This window comes from Arvicanthis niloticus, chromosome 18 (assembly GCF_011762505.2).
Source record: "Arvicanthis niloticus isolate mArvNil1 chromosome 18, mArvNil1.pat.X, whole genome shotgun sequence".
NCBI classification, from domain to species: Eukaryota; Metazoa; Chordata; class Mammalia; order Rodentia; family Muridae; genus Arvicanthis; species Arvicanthis niloticus.
In genome coordinates this window covers 3252546-3269295 of record NC_047675.1, presented here as the reverse complement: position 1 = coordinate 3269295, position 16750 = coordinate 3252546, and the positions used below count along the sequence as shown (strand labels likewise).

Genomic DNA, 16750 nt, shown 5'->3' with positions numbered 1-16750 from the left:
TTTTTTTTTTTTTTTTACAAGATCTTGCTATATAGTCCAGGTTGGTCTAAAACCTGTGATCTTTTTAGGTTAGTCTCCCCAACCCAGAGGTTACAGGGATGGGCCTGGTTCTTATATCTGTTTAATTTATACTTTCCTCTTTTATTGGTTAAGAAATGCATACTAGGAAGATGGCTCTATGGTTATACTTGTCAATAACCCTGGAAACCTGAATTCAGATTCACCAAAACCGTAAATGTAAAATTTTATAAGAATTTAAAAGTCATTTGTGGTAGTGCACATCTAGAATCTTAGCACTGCAGAAATACAAGGAACCTGGAGTTTACTAGCCCTTTAGCCTAGCAGAATAAGCCTAGGCTAAGTGAGAGACCCTGCCTCAAAGAGTAAGATGAGGCAGGCAAAAATGTCTCTGAAAGTAAAGACACTCAACCACTAAGCTCAATAACTTAAGTTTAATCTTTGGAGAACTGATTCCTACAAGTTATCCTCTGATCTCCACTGACATGCATGCACATATGTATACAAAATAATGCATGAAGTTCAATAAAAAATAAGGTAGAGCTGGGCATAGTGGTGCACCCCTAATCCCAAGCAGGTGGCTCTGTGAGTTTAAGAACAGCCTGATCTACATAGGGAGTTAGTCCTAGAATGGCTAGAGATACATAATAGAAAGCAAAAACAAACAAAATACTAATAATAAATAAAAATGAGGCAGAGAGCAATTGATGGGGGTATCTAATATCATCAATCTCTGGCACACACACACGCACACACACACACACACACACACACACACACACACACACGTCTTTAATATGCAGAGTAAACTAAAGGATTTGTAGAACTGAGGAAATACATTTGTGGTTTGTTTTGAGATGGGGCATACACTGTAACCTACACTGGTGGTTGCTGCCTCAGCCTTCCTAGGATTATGGGCTACTGCAGCTGGTTTCAGTGTGTATTCTAATGCTGCTTTAGGGGGAAGCTGCCTAGTGTTCAAATTAATCAAATGCACTGCTTCAGAGAGTAGAAGTGAAAACAAACTAAAACAATAACAAAAAAAAAAAAAAACCAAACAAAACTTGAAGCTCAGAAACATTCTTACCTATACCTGGATGGTCAGCCACAATGGTTACTCGGTACTCCTTACAGAATACCTGGTAGGCAGACATGTTCTTCTTTTTTGGCTAGTGCCACAAAGAAAATAGAACAGAGCAAAAATTGATTAGGACCCAAGGAGTATATTTTCAACATTCTCCAGTCACAGAAGAGTTTCCATCTATGAACCAGCTTCCCTGAAGAGGATAACTTAATTTTTAATCCATGTTACTTATTACTCAGAGATTAATATCAGATCTAACTTTGGAGGTAAAAGTCACATACTAAATATCTATGAATACCTTCATCCTTATGTAAAAATTCCATGTTGCCTATTTAAGCATCAAGTACTAACAAAATAAGGTCTCCATCATCTCTGGTAGAGACTAATTGTCTCATGCTGAAGAATCAGAATCACAGGACTTCTTTTTCTTTAGTTCCTTTTCTTTTCTTTGTAGGCTTTTCCAGACAGGGTTTCTCTGTGTATTCCTCACTGTCCTGGAACTCTGTGTAGACCAGGCTGGCTTCAATTTCAGAGGGCTCCACCTGCCTCTGCCCCTGCAGTGCTGGGATTAAGTGTGTGCCACCACTGGCCAGTGTTTTCAATCTGGCTTTTCTCAACAAAACACCAATGGAAACCTGGGAGAAGCTCAAAACCAAATGAAAGAACAACAGGGAAAACCAACCAAAACCCTCTTTACTTCATGTAGAAGCTTCAAAGTATGATGCGTCCCTTTTATAGTCAGTGTAATGACCGACACAAACCAACAGTTCATGCTTTCAAAGCTATGGGCTTTGCCTTGAGGGTCAGATTTGTGACTGAAACCCAAGTAAGACCATACCCCTTGTGTCACTTCACAGAGCTGGTGGTTTGAGTAAGGAAAGCTTTCTTTACTGCCTTGCTCATCAACACTTACCTGAACTTAAAAGAGTGTTTGCAGGAGTCTGTCTTCACCTATCTGCATGCCTAACCCTCCCCAACCCAAATAATCTGTACAAGTTTGTACATTTCCCAATCTTTCCCTCCTGCATAATCTATCTCATTGCTAAATACTGAGTTATTAGAAAGAATATGTATATGAGAACTTTCCACCTCATCTGGCCAAACCACAGACCTTGCAATAGGGTTTGTAACAATGCTGTTTAAACACTGTACAATACTTTCTCCCTTGCCTCAAAGCCACTTAGAGCTTAACATAAAGTACCTTCATAAAATTAATCATAATTTGTCAATGTCCAAAGCCACATACTGAATTCCCCTGTTACAGTGGACTTTATTCATTATAAATAGCAAACAAACCGGTATTCACCAAATAATTATACTGGGTAATGGTGTAGTACTGGTAATGGTGTAGCTTGAATCTCAGACCTTTAAGTAGAACATCAACTGTGAGGAACACGTGGAACTTTGCCTTCATCTTACCCAGCTATGCTACATGGTTGATCTTTAGTAAGCACACAAAAAACTGACAGCTTTTCTTACATGTTGCAATAAAAGTATTTAAACCAGGGTGGGGTGGTTCACACTTATAATCTCAGGACTCAGCAGACCAAGGGCAGGATCGCCGAGCTCTCCAGGACTGAGGTGAACATTTCACATATCAAAGGAGATCTGGCCTCCAGGTTCTCCCAGGATTCCTCAGACCCTACCTGGCATACCCTGCCCCCAACCCTGAATTCTCCAGCCCAGGGGCTGGCTGCCCTTCCCCCAGAGGCTCCTCCCTAGATAATCCAGACCATTTCGGCTCTCCCTCTCTCACTCTATTCTCTCCCTCCCTCCCTCCTTCCATTCCCATATACACCCTTTCTCCCCCCACCTCAATGGTGGCTTCCCTGGCCTCCATCCTTGGGGCCAGTGAACTCACCCGAAAGCAGCTTCCTAATAAAACCTGCCTACATATTGTTTGGTGTCTGACTCAGGGAGAAGAGATTGAGGTACATATTTTACATACCAAAGCAGACCTGGCCTCTGGATTCACCCAGCATCCCTCAGTCCTTACCTTACATACCCTGCCCCCAATCCTGAACTTTCCAGACCAGGGACTGTGCTACCCTCTTCCTAGAAACCCTTTTCCTCCCTATAGAAACCAGACATTTTGGTCTGTCTCCCCTCACCCCCTCTGTGGGCCTGCCTCTTTCTCCCTTCCCCACCCCACCTTTCCCCACGGTGACTCCTCCCTTAGCGTTGGCCCCCTGGGGCCAGGGAACTTGCCTGCCTGAGAGCAGCTTCCCAAAACACTTGCCTTTAATATAACCAATTCTGGTTCAAATTAGTTCATTTCACCAATGACAGAGAAATAACCTATCATAATCTAATCTGGCTTGAACTGGCTCATTTTACTAGCACAGAAATAACCTATCAATAAGATATATATATATTTGACATAATAATGCTGAATTAGAAGGTCGGTGGTAGTGTACACCTTTAATTCCAGCATTGAGGAGGCAGAAGCTGATGGGCCTCCAAATTGACATCTACAGAGTGACAGCCACACAGAAATCCCCTGTCTTGAAACACCAAAACAACTACTGGCAGAATTTGGAGACTAACAGGATCTAAACAAACCAAACACCAGGTACACAAAAGACTTCATGTTCCTGAGTTTTAATTTCTTTAAATAAAATATAAACGTTTGAGGTGATAGCCCAATGGCCTAGAATAAAAAGATATCTTGTACTATACCATAACTCAAAGGTGGGGTTAGTCAAAATGTTCCACACTTCAGCAAGTGCTGAGTGATGTTTTTGTGGTAAGAAGAATTCCAAGATGTCTTCTAAGACTCTGCTTCCTGGTGAGAATGTCTTATATCTGTCCTTTTGTGAACAAGGTGCTAAATAAGAAGGGTACTGGTTCTTGTATATTATATTACAGGACAAGGGAGATTTTTGCATACATAATTAGATCTGAATCTAAGTCAACCAAAAGAAAGGTTTTCCTGAATAAGGCCTGCTTTCTCAGATGAGCCCTTAAAACACTCTGGAGGCAGAGGCAAGCAGATCTCTGTGAGTTCCAGCCAGGCCAGTCAGAGCTACATAGTGAGACTTGGTCTTAAAACCACAAAACAAAACCAAAGGAAGACAAACCTACCAAGTTACTTAGTAGCTATGACAAACTGAGTCAAAGTTTGTATACAAAGGTAAAAGACCCAGAAGAACTATCATGGTTCCAAAAGAGTACCGACCGCATGGGTATCACTTACCACAGTACTGACTGGCACAGAACACACAAGCACACAGCAGAGAGCCCAGAAATACAGCAATGCATGTGCTCAAGTGACCTCTGACAAAGGAACAAAGGGAACGCCACAGAGAAGAGACCCTATTTAAGTGGAACAACCAGATAGTCACAAGGTAGGGGAGAAAGTCATCATTACAACAACAACAACAAAAACCTTGACACAGACTTTATACCCGTCAAGATAATTATCTCAAAAGAGGTGTACATAAAACTAAAGGGCCTGCAAGATGGCTAGGGGTGGGGGTTAAGGTACTTGCTGCCAAACCTTAGGACCTGAGTTTTATCTTGAGGCCCACATGGTGAAGGGGGGGAAGAACCAATTCCTGCAAGTTGTCACACACATACACACCCCACAAACAAATGCAACATGTACCCCCCCACACACGCACACAAACCCCATAGAACTGAAAGATAACACAGCAGAAAATCTCCATGACCTGGGGTATTTTAGGTAAGATACCAAAGGCTTAAACCCCAGCAGAAAGAACTTGTAAGTGAGACTTCCTTAAAATAAAAATTAATCTGGAGACATATGGTACATGCTTGAATTCAAACTTGTACAGCAAAGGCAGAAAGATCAGGAGTTCAAGGCCAACTTCAGCTTTTAAAAAGAGACTCACTGGCTCTGCAAATGGTACTGTTAGAAGAGTGAGCCCACAGATTAGGAAAAGCACTTGTGTAAGACCTACCTGATCAGACATTGTTATACAAAGTGCACAAAGAATCCCTAAAAATCAACAAGAAAATCATATAAACTGGGCTAGAAGCTAAAAGACACCTTGCCAGGAAAGATAGACAGTAAAAAAATCCACATCATCAGAGAAGCACATATTAAACACTGAGATACCATTCAGACAACTGGCCACACAGGCAGCTCGGAGGATGTGGAAGGACAGTAGTTCTCAGCTGGTGAAGTATGAAATAATCTTTCCAGGTTCTGTAGAAGTTCCGAGGCAATTTCAGGTGATTTAGCAATTTCAGTCCTTTAGTAACACTGGCCACCTACAAAGGAGGAAGCTGGGACAAAAGAGCCAAGAACAGCAGGAGGGGGAGGAGGACTCTAATCAGAGGGAGGGGTCTGTTTAGCATAATAGTAAAGTTACTAGATCTGGTATTCTATTGCTTCACCTGCCTGGAGGCAGCTGCTAGGGACTAGGACAGAGCTAGGACTTTAGCTGATTAGGCAGAGTACAGGACAGATTCAAGGTGTGGCCGACCTCTTAAGGAGGCAACCGTGCACTCTGGGGAGGGGCACGTAGTAAAGTTCTCCTAAATACTTCATTATACAGTCCTTCATGCCTCTTGGTGTTTACTTACTGGAGCTGAGAATGTCTCTCTACATAAAAATCAACACATGGATGTCTCTAGAAGCTTGATTCTCAATTGCACAAGCCTGGAAACAACCCAGGCAGCCTGTAGGTGGTGAACAAATGAACTGTGGTTCAATCAGACAACAGAGCACTATTTAGAGCAGAGACAACCACAAGAAACAAATTAACATTTTAATTTAATTTAATTAAAAGGTCACCTACAAATGATTCTAGTTATGTGGCATTCTTAAAAAGGCAAAATATGGAGAAAAAAAAGGGTGAAGTACCTTGCAATACTTTCAGTAAGAGATGGAGCATTTTCCACAATCGTTGAATGGACAATACTGAGTGCAAACCTCTGTATATTATAGACTTGGAGAGATGAAAATATGTCTCAGTCTGAGTTTGGGTTCATCAGCTGTAACAGGCACATTAGTGGGGTGTCGATGGTAGAGGAGGCCATGCATGTGTAAGGTAAATGCCTGCATTTTCTTGTCAATCTTGCTGTTGACTCAAAAAAAAAAAAAAAAAAAAAAAAAAAAAAAGCCTCAACAGTCCGGGATTTTTAGGTAATCCACCTGCCTCTGCCTCCGGCATGCTTTGATTAAAACTTTAAAAATTTTGTTCTACAAAAATAGTTGAAAAGTTCCTTCCCAGGTGTGGTGACTGCTCACTTAAGTATTGCTAGTTCAAGGCCAGTCTAAACTACATAGGAAAACTATCTCAAAGAAACTAAGAGTAAAACAAAAACAAAACAAAATAAAAAAGAAAAACCACAAAACCATGGCAAATATCAAATGTAAAGAATAACATTAAAATGGAATGTCGGCGAGAAAACAGACACTGTATGGGTTCTATAGCTACAGAAAACTGAATACTGGAATAAGCCTCAGTGAGAATGCCATCAGCTGACCACTGAGTCTTGGGAGGTCTGATGGACAGAACTCAGGCTTGTACTCCACAGAACTGGTGCCAGCTCATGGCTGCTGTCTTACCTAAGGTACAATGCAGAAGTAACTGAACAGTTCTCTTCATTCCCTCTGTACATTTAAAAATAGAAGCTGTGGCATCCAGGTAGCTAATACAAACTGTACTAAACGTAGGAACTGGTGAGGGAGGACTGAGGGACAAAACAGGGAAGCCCCAGATTTAGAAAGTTTCATTTAAATAGTAAAGGTCCTTTGGGAGATGTTACAGTCCTCAGTATTTGGGAGACAAAAGCTTTAATTCAGTGAGTGTAGTCCAGCCTGATCTAGTACTGAGTTCCAGGTCATATAACTCTGTCTCAAAAATACATATATAAACAGTCCCTGAGACTGCTCAGGCCCCTCTGACTAGGGAAACAGGTAAGATACTTACACATCTTCCCATCCCTCAGGTTCTTCACATCCAGTCCCCAGTCTCATTGTTAGCTCTCCAGGAGACCACTATTGCAGCCCCTACCTCCCCATTGCTAGTGGATCCCACACTAGAATTTCCTACCAGGCAACACACAACCACTACACTCTCTTAAGAACCAGAAAGGAAACAAATCAAGGAACACACCACCACCACCACCACCACCACCACCACCACCACCACCACCACCACCACCACTAGAAGACTAGAATTACAATCTTCCCAAACCCAGATGGCAGCATAAAACACAGTAACAGTCAGAACTATCTAAATTAACAAAATCATAAATAAACAGGGGGGGGGGGGGGCATAACAGCAGACACTGAGAAAATCTAGAGAATCATAAGGACATACTTTAAAAACATGCACTCCACACCAAATTAAAAATTCTAACACAAATGAATAATTTTGTTGATATATACCATTTAACAAAGTTAAAACAAGATCAGAAAATCAATTTAAATAGACATATAACCCCTAGTGAAATAGAAGTAGTCATTAAAATCTCCCAACTGTTGTTTGTGGTGATCTTTAATCCTAGCACTTGGAAGGGAAAGGTAGGCCTGTTTGACTTCATGACCAGTCTGGTCTACAAAGCAGGTTCCAGGATACAGAGAAACTCTGTTTCAAAAAAACAAAACAATACAATTCTAACAACAACAACAACAACAACAGCAACAGCCAGGGCCAGATAGTTTTAGCCAATATAAAACAAATTGGAAATTTCATATAAACGAATTGGAAAGACAAAAACCATATGATCATATCACAGATGCAGAAAAGGCCTTTAACAAAACCTAATACCCCATTCATGATAAAAATCCTGGAGAGATTAGGGATACAGGGGATGTACCTCAATAAAATAAAGACGGTTTACTGCAAGTCCATAACCAATATTAACTGAAATGGAGAAAAACTCAAAGCAATTCCACTAAAATCAGGAACAAGACAAGGCTGCCCACTTTCTCCAAATCTATTCAATATAGTACTTAAAGTTTTAACTACAGCAAGAAGACAACCTAAGAAGATCAAAGGGAAACATATTGGAAAAAAAGAAGTCAAAGTATCTTTATTAGCAGATGATACTATAGTATACATAAGTAACCCTAAAATCCTACTGGGGATCCCCTAGAGCTGATTTAAAAAATTTTTTCAGCAATGTGGCTGGATACAAGATTAACTAAAATTACTATCCCTCCTAATACAGAGTAGGAAAATGGGAAATAGACTGAGAAAGAAATCAGGAAAGCAACAACTTTCACAATAGCAGCAAATAATATAAAATATCTTGGGTTAACTCTAACAATGCAAATGAAAGACTTGTATGATAAATCTTCAAGTCTTTGAAGAAAGAAAATGAAGATATCAAAAGATGGATGATCTCCCATACTCATTTGTTGATAAAATTAATATTGTAAAAATGGCCATCCTGCCAAAAGCAATCTACACATTCAATGCAATCTCCATCAAAATTCCAACACAATTCTTCACAGATCTCAAAAGGCCAATTTTCAGCTTCATATGGAAACACACACACACACACACACACACACACACACACAGAGAGAATAGGTAGAACAATACTGAATAATAAAAGAACTGGGAGGCATCACAATGCCCAATTTCAAGTTGTACTACAAAGCTGTAAGTGATAAAAACAGTATGGTATTGGCAAAATGGAATCAAATTGAAGAAAGACTCAGACATTAATCCTTGGATACCTGATTTCTGATAGAGTCCAAAAATACAAGCTGGAAAAAATATAGCATCTTCAACAAATAATTTTGGTCAAACTGGCAGCTGCATGTAGAAGACTCCAACAGATCTATACTTACCACTACGCACAAAACTCCAAATCCATCAGAGACCTCAACATAAAACCGGGTAGACTGAACCTGATAGAAGAGAAAGTGGGGGAATAGCCTTGTATGCACTGGTACTGAAAACAGAAAAACCTTCTGAATAGAAAGCACAAACACTAAAGTCAACAATTAAGTGGGAAGTCATGAAACTGAGAAGCTTCTATATGGGAAAGGATACCATCTTTCTGACAGAGAGGCAGCATTCAGAAAGGGAAAAGATTTTTATCAAGTATACACCCAATAGAAGGAGAATATCCTAAATACATAGGGAACTAAAAAACAAATCAAGAAAACTCAATTAAAAAATGGAATATATATCTAAACAAGAATTCTCAATAGAAGAAACACAAATGGCTGAAAAACACTTAAAAGAAATGTTCAGCCGGGCGGTGGTGGCGCACGCCTTTAATCCCAGCACTTGGGAGGCAGAGGCAGGCGGATTTCTGAGTTCGAGGCCAGCCTGGTCTACAGAGTGAGTATCAGGACAGCCAGGGCTACACAGAGAAACCCTGTCTCGAAAAACCAAAAAAAAAAAAAAAAAAAACCAAAAAAAAAAAAAAAAGAAAAAAAAGAAAAAAGAAAAAGAAATGTTCAATCAACATCCTTAGCTATCAGAAAAATGCAAATCAAAACTACTTTTAGATTTCATCTGATACCTGTCGCAATGGCTAAGATCAATAAAACAAGTGACAGCTCATGCTGGTGAGGATGTGGAGCAAGGGGAACGAGCAGTCATACATGGCTGGTGGGAGTGCAAACTTGTACAGCCACTAAGGAAAGAAGTGCTGTGGTTCTTCAGGAAGACAGGAATAGATCTACCTCAAGTCTCAGCAATATACCCAAAGGACGTTTATCCTACCACAGAGGCACTTGCTCAACCACGTTCATTGCTAATAGCCAGAAACAGGAAACAATCTAGATGTCCCTCAACAAAACAATCGATAAAGAAAATGTATACGATGGAGTATTACTCAGTCATTAAAGATATGACATGACATCACAAAATACACAGGAAAAGGGATGGAAATAGAAAAAACAAATTATTTTGAGTGAGGTAATCCAGACGCACAAAGACAAATATGGTATGTATTCACTTACATGTAGGTATTACTGTTAAGTCAATGATAACCAAACTTCCACAGAACCACAGAGGTTAGGGATCTGAGGTATAGATAGATCTCATTAGGAAGGGGAAACAGAATAAATAGTTATGGATGGATGGATGGGTGGTGGGGGCTGGAATGAGAGGCTTAGGTGGGGAAGATGAAAAGAGGAGGATAAGGGAGAGTCATCTAAAATTCAGGGCAATTTGAGTGGTACTATGGAAACCTAATACAGTAGAAGCTTCCCAACACACACACACACACACACACACACACACACACACACACACACACACACACACACACAATCCTGATCTAAATGATCAAATAATGGGGAAAACAGAGTCCCAATTTGCCATCACTTGTTACCAAGTGAAGCTGTTGGCCAAAGGCTCAACAGGGATTCCCAAATGATCCAGGCTGTTACCAAGACTATACAGGTTGCTCTCTACAAACCGACAGGGTCCCACTGCTGAATACAACACATACAAAACTCATTGAACATGAAGAAGTTGAGCTGGTGCCTACATGGAGCCTTCACCCATACATTCTAGTGTCTTTGGTACAGGAAGGTATTTTGTATGGTACAAAGAAAGCAATGTAAATACCAATCCATCCACAGAGCCTCTAATCTACAGTGGTGTCCTGCCTGTAAGACATGCTAGGGCATCAGTGGCATGAAGCTTGTGAGAGGAACCAACCAATATCTGATCCCATGAGACCAACCCCATACTTGACACTGGTTGGGAGAAACTAGATAGCCCAGGGGCCTATGGTAAAACTAAATAATAAGAAAAAAGAAAAGAAAAACAAAACAAAAATCAGAAACCATAGTGACAAAGTGACTCATGATATTCTTTTATACTCATGGATCAGTGCCTTCATCAGAGACGCTTCCTTCTGTAGCAGATCGAATACAGAGACCCAGAGTCAGACACTACACAAAGAATGAGAGGTCTTGGAACATTTATTCCTAAATGAGATCTCCCTAACAAATCCCTCCCCTTGGGGCTCAGGGAACCCCTCAAAAGAGGAGGCAGAGAGAGTGTAAGAGCCAGAAGGGATGGAGAACCATAAAGATAAGGCCCTCAAAATCAACATGATCAAAGCTCATACGAATTCGAAGACCGAGGTGGCACGCAGAGGGCCTGCACAGATCTGTGTATTAGGATTTCCAGTTTAGTGTTTTTATGGGATTCCTAAGCACGTGAATGAGTGTGTCTCTGGTTCTTGTGCCTTCTTTTGGGCGTCTCCTTCTGTCTTGTAAAACTCTAATGTAGTATTTTTCCCTTATTGTATTTTACTTTGTTATTTCTTATCATTAAGTCTTAGAAGCCTGCTTGTTTCCTAATGAGAAAAAGAGAGTGGATCTGGATGGGGGGAGGGGAGGAACTGGGAGGAGTAGATGGAGGGGAACACATATCAGGATATATTATATGAAAGAATATTTTCAATAAAAAGAAAAACAGCAAGCATACAAAAAGTAAATAAACAAACAAAAATAAAAATAAATAACAAAGGTCTGGGTTGTCAAACCTGATGACCTAGTTCAATCCCTGGTGTCCATGCTGTAAACAGAGAGAACCATGTAGGGGCTTGTGGCACTACATGATACACACGTAGTAGCATGTACACCAACATAAATACTAAGTAAGAAGCAAAGAGTAAAGGTCCCATATCTAGCATCTTTCTAGGGACCTAATGTTGTCTAGAGATGTTACAGAGGAGCTCTGGGAGCTGTGGCTCCGCCTGATTGTATGTGAGTACACTGAAGCTGTCTTCAGACACCCCATAATAGGGCATCAGATTTCATTACAGATGGTTGTGAGCCACCATGTGGTTGCTGGGATTTGAACTCAGAACCTCTGGTCCGGAAGAGCAGTCAGTGCTCTTAATTCCTGAGCCATCTCACCAGCCCGAGCTGTGGCTTTTTTAAATTTACTCAGCAACGGGTTTATGGCCCTGAATTAGGAAAAGTCTTATTTTTGTTTTAAATTGTGTGTGTGTGTGTGTGTGTGTGTGTGTGTGTGTGTGTGTGTGTGTATGGGAAGCCTTGTGGAGGACACAAGTGTGTGCTCTCCTGTAGCTGGAGTTACAGGCACTTCTGGGAGCTGAATCAAGTCCTCTGCAGAGTAGTAAATGTTCTTAACTGCTGAGCATTTCTCTGGCCTCATTCCTAAAGGTATCTTAACTAAGACCCTTCTTTTCAAATGCGTTTATAGGGACCAAGATAGAACAGGCTGTATCAGTACACTTACACACGTGATGTCATGATGTATAGGACTGGGGAGTCAAGTCTCCTGACACTTCACCTGTCACTCATCTACCTTAAGAATTTGAATAAGTGTGACAGGGAGATTAAATTTATAAATCTGCCTTTCCTAGATAGCTCCTTTATGTCTCCTTCATTAGCAAAGTAGCATTCTGATGTTCTGTTTAAAGAAAAAGAGATTATGCAACATAATCTTTTTTTAAAAACATAGAGTTATGGGATGTGGGGCTGGAGAGATAGCTAGGCATTAAAAACACTGGATGCTCTGCCAGAAGACCCTGATTAGGTTCCTAGCACCTATATGGAAGCTTAAAACCATCTGTAACTCCAGTTCCAGGGTATCTGATACCTTAGTCTGGCCCCTGTACACAGGAGGAATCCAAGTGGTACTCTTGAATGGCAGGAAACTACCCATACACATAAAGTAATTAAAAATAAAACTACGGTTCCTGAGCCTATGCCCATGATATGCACTAGAAAGAAAAATCAGGCTATACCAGGAGATACTCTGTTGGGAGGGGTCTGTTCCTCTTCAAAATAAAGCCTTCCCAAAGGGTTTTGACAGGAACATGTTGACCTTCGAGCCTAGCCACTGTATAAGATGAATATCCAAGGAACATGTTGACCTTCGAGCCTAGCCACTGTATAAGATGAATATCCAATCTGTGGATCTAAAAGTTCAGACTTCAAAGTGAAGGGTTGAACATTTTCTGTAGCACAGGCAATTAGAAATGCAGGGAAGGAGGATGACATTCACTCAAACAAAATGACTTCAATGAGATCCAAACACAAAGGCAGTCAATCCTCCCAGGGGTTGCTAACAAAGCAAGCTTTAAGAGGGGGCCAAAAAATTAGAGCTGGATACAGAGACTGGGTCTATAAAATGGTAACATTGTCAAAACTTGGAATACTAAATTACCAGAAACAAAATACTTATAACAAGTAGATTCATTAAATGTGCTTGGATACAGTGTTACAGGCAGAAATGGTTACCACTTTTGATGAAGTAAATTACAACACGGAGTTTAAAAAACCAACTTGTTGATCTTATTAAGCAATCCTATTGAACTTTTTTGGATCAGAGAACTGAAAAGACAATGAAAATCACTCTTCAGGATGGTAATTTAAGATGTAGTATGAATCTTAAAATTTGGGGTTTGAAGAGTGGTAGAGTACTTGCCGAGCACGTGAGATGCAGGGATTCAACTTCTAGCATACACTCTCGTGCACATGTACGTAATACATAAACACATGGACACATGGACAGCATGCTCATATGCAGAGTTGGCTTTCTTCTGTTAGGAAGGAAACGTAGGAGTCAAATCCTTTCAGTTTCCCGAAAGTAAAAGATGTGGACAGTGTCTCTAATATCAAAGTTGTTGACACTGACTGTTGTGGATTTGGTTTAGTGTTTGTATTATGTTAAGAGGGTTCCCAAATTACACAGGATTCACACAGCTGCATGTAAGATGCTTCGGGGTCCCTGCCTCTAGTTGGCTCTAATTGGTAAATAAAGTTGCTGGAGGCCAATGGGTGGGCAGGGAGTCAGAGTCCGGACTTTAGATTTCCTAGGCAAGGGAACCCAGAGAAGAAGGTTTTAGAACCGCCATGCCTAGGAGGCAGAAGGATCAGGCCTGAGAGCTGGAGAAATGAGTGCATACAACCATGTAAGAGCCCTGGAAGAGTGGCCTCAAGGGCCCTCACCCCCAACTTTGGGTCTAGAATAGCACAGATGGAATATAGATTTTAGTAAGTAATAATTCAGGAATATTGGAGGGAAAATGTTAGCAATGGGGAAGTTTGAGTGGCCCAGCCACTGTGCTGTTTAAGGCATACTAAATATAAGGTTGTGAGTGTACGTGTACGTGTGTGTGTGTGTATGTGTGTGTGTGTGTGTGTGTGTGTGTGTGTGTGTGTGTGTGTATGTGTGTGTGTGTGTGTTTGTGCGTGTTTCTTTTGGGAATCTGGAACATGCACCAACAATGGTGGAGTAACATAAATAGCGTTAATAATTAATACAACAACTGACCAGAAAGAAAACACTTAAAACAGTTGTACCTACTTTGCTGAACTGGAAAGGAAGAGACTGAGAGCCAGAGTACTAGACTAAGGGCCAGCAGGGTAGACTGTGAACACAGGACAGCAGGGCCACACAGGAATCTGATGCTTGTCTGATCTCACTTGACTGAGACCTCAAACTGACTGAAGGGAGAGGAAGACTACGGGAGGTTACTTAGGTCTTCACACTAAGGCTCTGATCCACCTCTTCCAGTATTTCAACTCTCTCTAGACCTGAAACCTGGGAGAGCAACACTGTCTCACTCCTCTTCTCTGTCCTTGGCATCTGGCAAGTGCCTGGCTCTAGATAGTGCTAAACACATCTGAATGTATTAATTGAATACATTCAATGAACAGCAGAGTCTCAGCAGCATGTGGAAGAGGCTAGAGAGTGCTGTGAGTACCACTATCCCACCTGAGTCTCACCATACTTCTGTAAGTGAAGAGACTAGGTGCCAGATCTACTTTAATAATGTAGGATAGGAGAGGGTCCTAGGATCTTTTATCCCTTCTGCTGACTAGGACTCCTCATGAACTCCTTCGACCTCCTGGAAATACTTGTAACACCTACTTTTTTGCTTCTCAGCAACCCTAGTTCCTTTCCACCACCACCCCCGACCCCCAAGCAACCCACTGAAGACCTTGGTTCCCTCTAAAGCAAGGTATTAAATACATAAAAGCAGTCCCCTGGGAGCAAGATGTCTCAGCAGGTCAGACACCTGGAGTTCCATACCCATGGTGGAAGGAAAGAACCAGCTCATGAAAGCTGTACTCTGACTTCCACACGTGTGCCATAACACATGCACCTACATACATATATGTGTGTTACAAATGATCTTTAAAAGTCTGTGTTTAATCTGTTAAGTGTCTAAAGTTTTAAAAGCTGTTTTCATGTAGATTTTAGTTTTTGCAACTCTTTATACTTTGATTCTTAAATTAAAAACCATTACACTTCTCAATAGAACTCAATAGAATAGAAATATGTAACACCAGGATGCTCAATTTCCCAACATCGAAGGTTTGGTTATATAGCTAAGTATGGCCTCAAACTTGTGCTTTTCTTGCTTCAGACTAAGTACCAAAATTACAGACATGTGCCACCAGGATTAGCTCTAATATTTTGTTTCTCTGGATTAAAAAAAATACCTTTAGCTTTGTTAAATATGAACTATGGAACAGACATAGTGGTGCTTGCCTGTAGCACTTTGAAGGTTGAGGCGGGAGGATCATAAGTTCAAGGCCAGCTTGGGCTATATATTAAAACCAACCAACCAGCCAACCAACCAACAAAATAAAACAAAAAACAAAGATTGGGGATGTATGTCAGTGGTAGTACATTTGTCCGATATGCACAAAGCCTTGGGTTTTGTTCCTCAGCACAAAAAACAAGAGAAAGCAATACTTTAACACGGTGCTCAGTAGCCACGTATAAAAGCTTTATGTATAGGCACAGAGAGTTAAAGGGTCTGTGTTGAAGTCAGGCTCCATACTGCTTCCCAGCTTCCTACTTTTGTCAAATGAAGTACTGATCAATTGTGATTGATGAATGATAGATGAAATGCCTTGGGAAGCCTGACACAGGCAAGAACTCAACAGATACTAATTCCTACCATTTACTCTTGTTATTCTGCCTTGGTTTAGCCAGAGGGAGAACTTACACAACACTGTCCTAGGTCTAATTGTATCATAGAGTTTACTTTTTCAGTAAATCAACAAGCAACGCCCAAGCATGCTATAACCCCCTACACACACACACACACACACACACACACACACACACACACACACACACACACACACACACACGACTATAATAAAAAGTTTTAAAAAGGAAAACTTCTATCCCAATGGGATTAACTTTAGGTGGAAAGCAAGATATTATTATACAATTTGTCTACTTCATAGAAAGCAGGTCTCAAAGTCAGCCATAATTCCCCTCTTCCTTCCAGTAGACAAGTGCTAACCAGGCTCATGGCACCTCCTCTTTCCCACTCATACATTTTACTCACCGTACACATACCATCTAGTTTTTACTCTAGTTTCAACTAGCCTCCCAAATTCTGGGTTATACAGAATCCCCGTCTAGGTGATGATTTTAATAACCACCATTTATTGAAAGCTACCTAAAGCAAAAACAAAATTCCCAAAGGTACCTAGTTCTTAGTGTAGGTGCTAGGCCCTGAACCTGAAGTTTTAGGAATGCAACATGTGGCACTTACTTGTTTTGATTTTTTATCACAGCAACCCCAGAAAACCCATATGTTTACAGACACCAGCAGGACTGAAAGGAATGCAGGAGCTGCTCAGACTGGAAATGGCCTTGAGAGAGTAGTTCCTAAGGCACCTAACAGTTGTCAGGGGTGGCTGTTTCACTTTAAAACATCTAAAACATGCAGCAGTGTCTGAGGCAG

General features: G+C 40.9%; 1 protein-coding gene across 4 annotated transcripts in view; it reads right to left on the bottom strand.

Annotated features, from left to right (window-relative positions):
- Positions 1–16750, bottom strand: part of Hmgxb4 (HMG-box containing 4) — a 38311-nt gene that overhangs the window by 9616 nt on the left and 11945 nt on the right. For 3 of the 4 annotated variants that reach the window (XM_034522692.2, XM_034522689.2, XM_076915425.1), the window contains one exon: positions 1106–1187. In XM_034522692.2, the coding sequence (XP_034378583.1) occupies positions 1106–1187 (82 nt within the window). Of the gene's footprint in view, positions 1–1105; positions 1188–5183; positions 5349–16750 lie in introns of those variants that run through there. The other variant, XM_076915426.1, reaches the window with a different exon arrangement.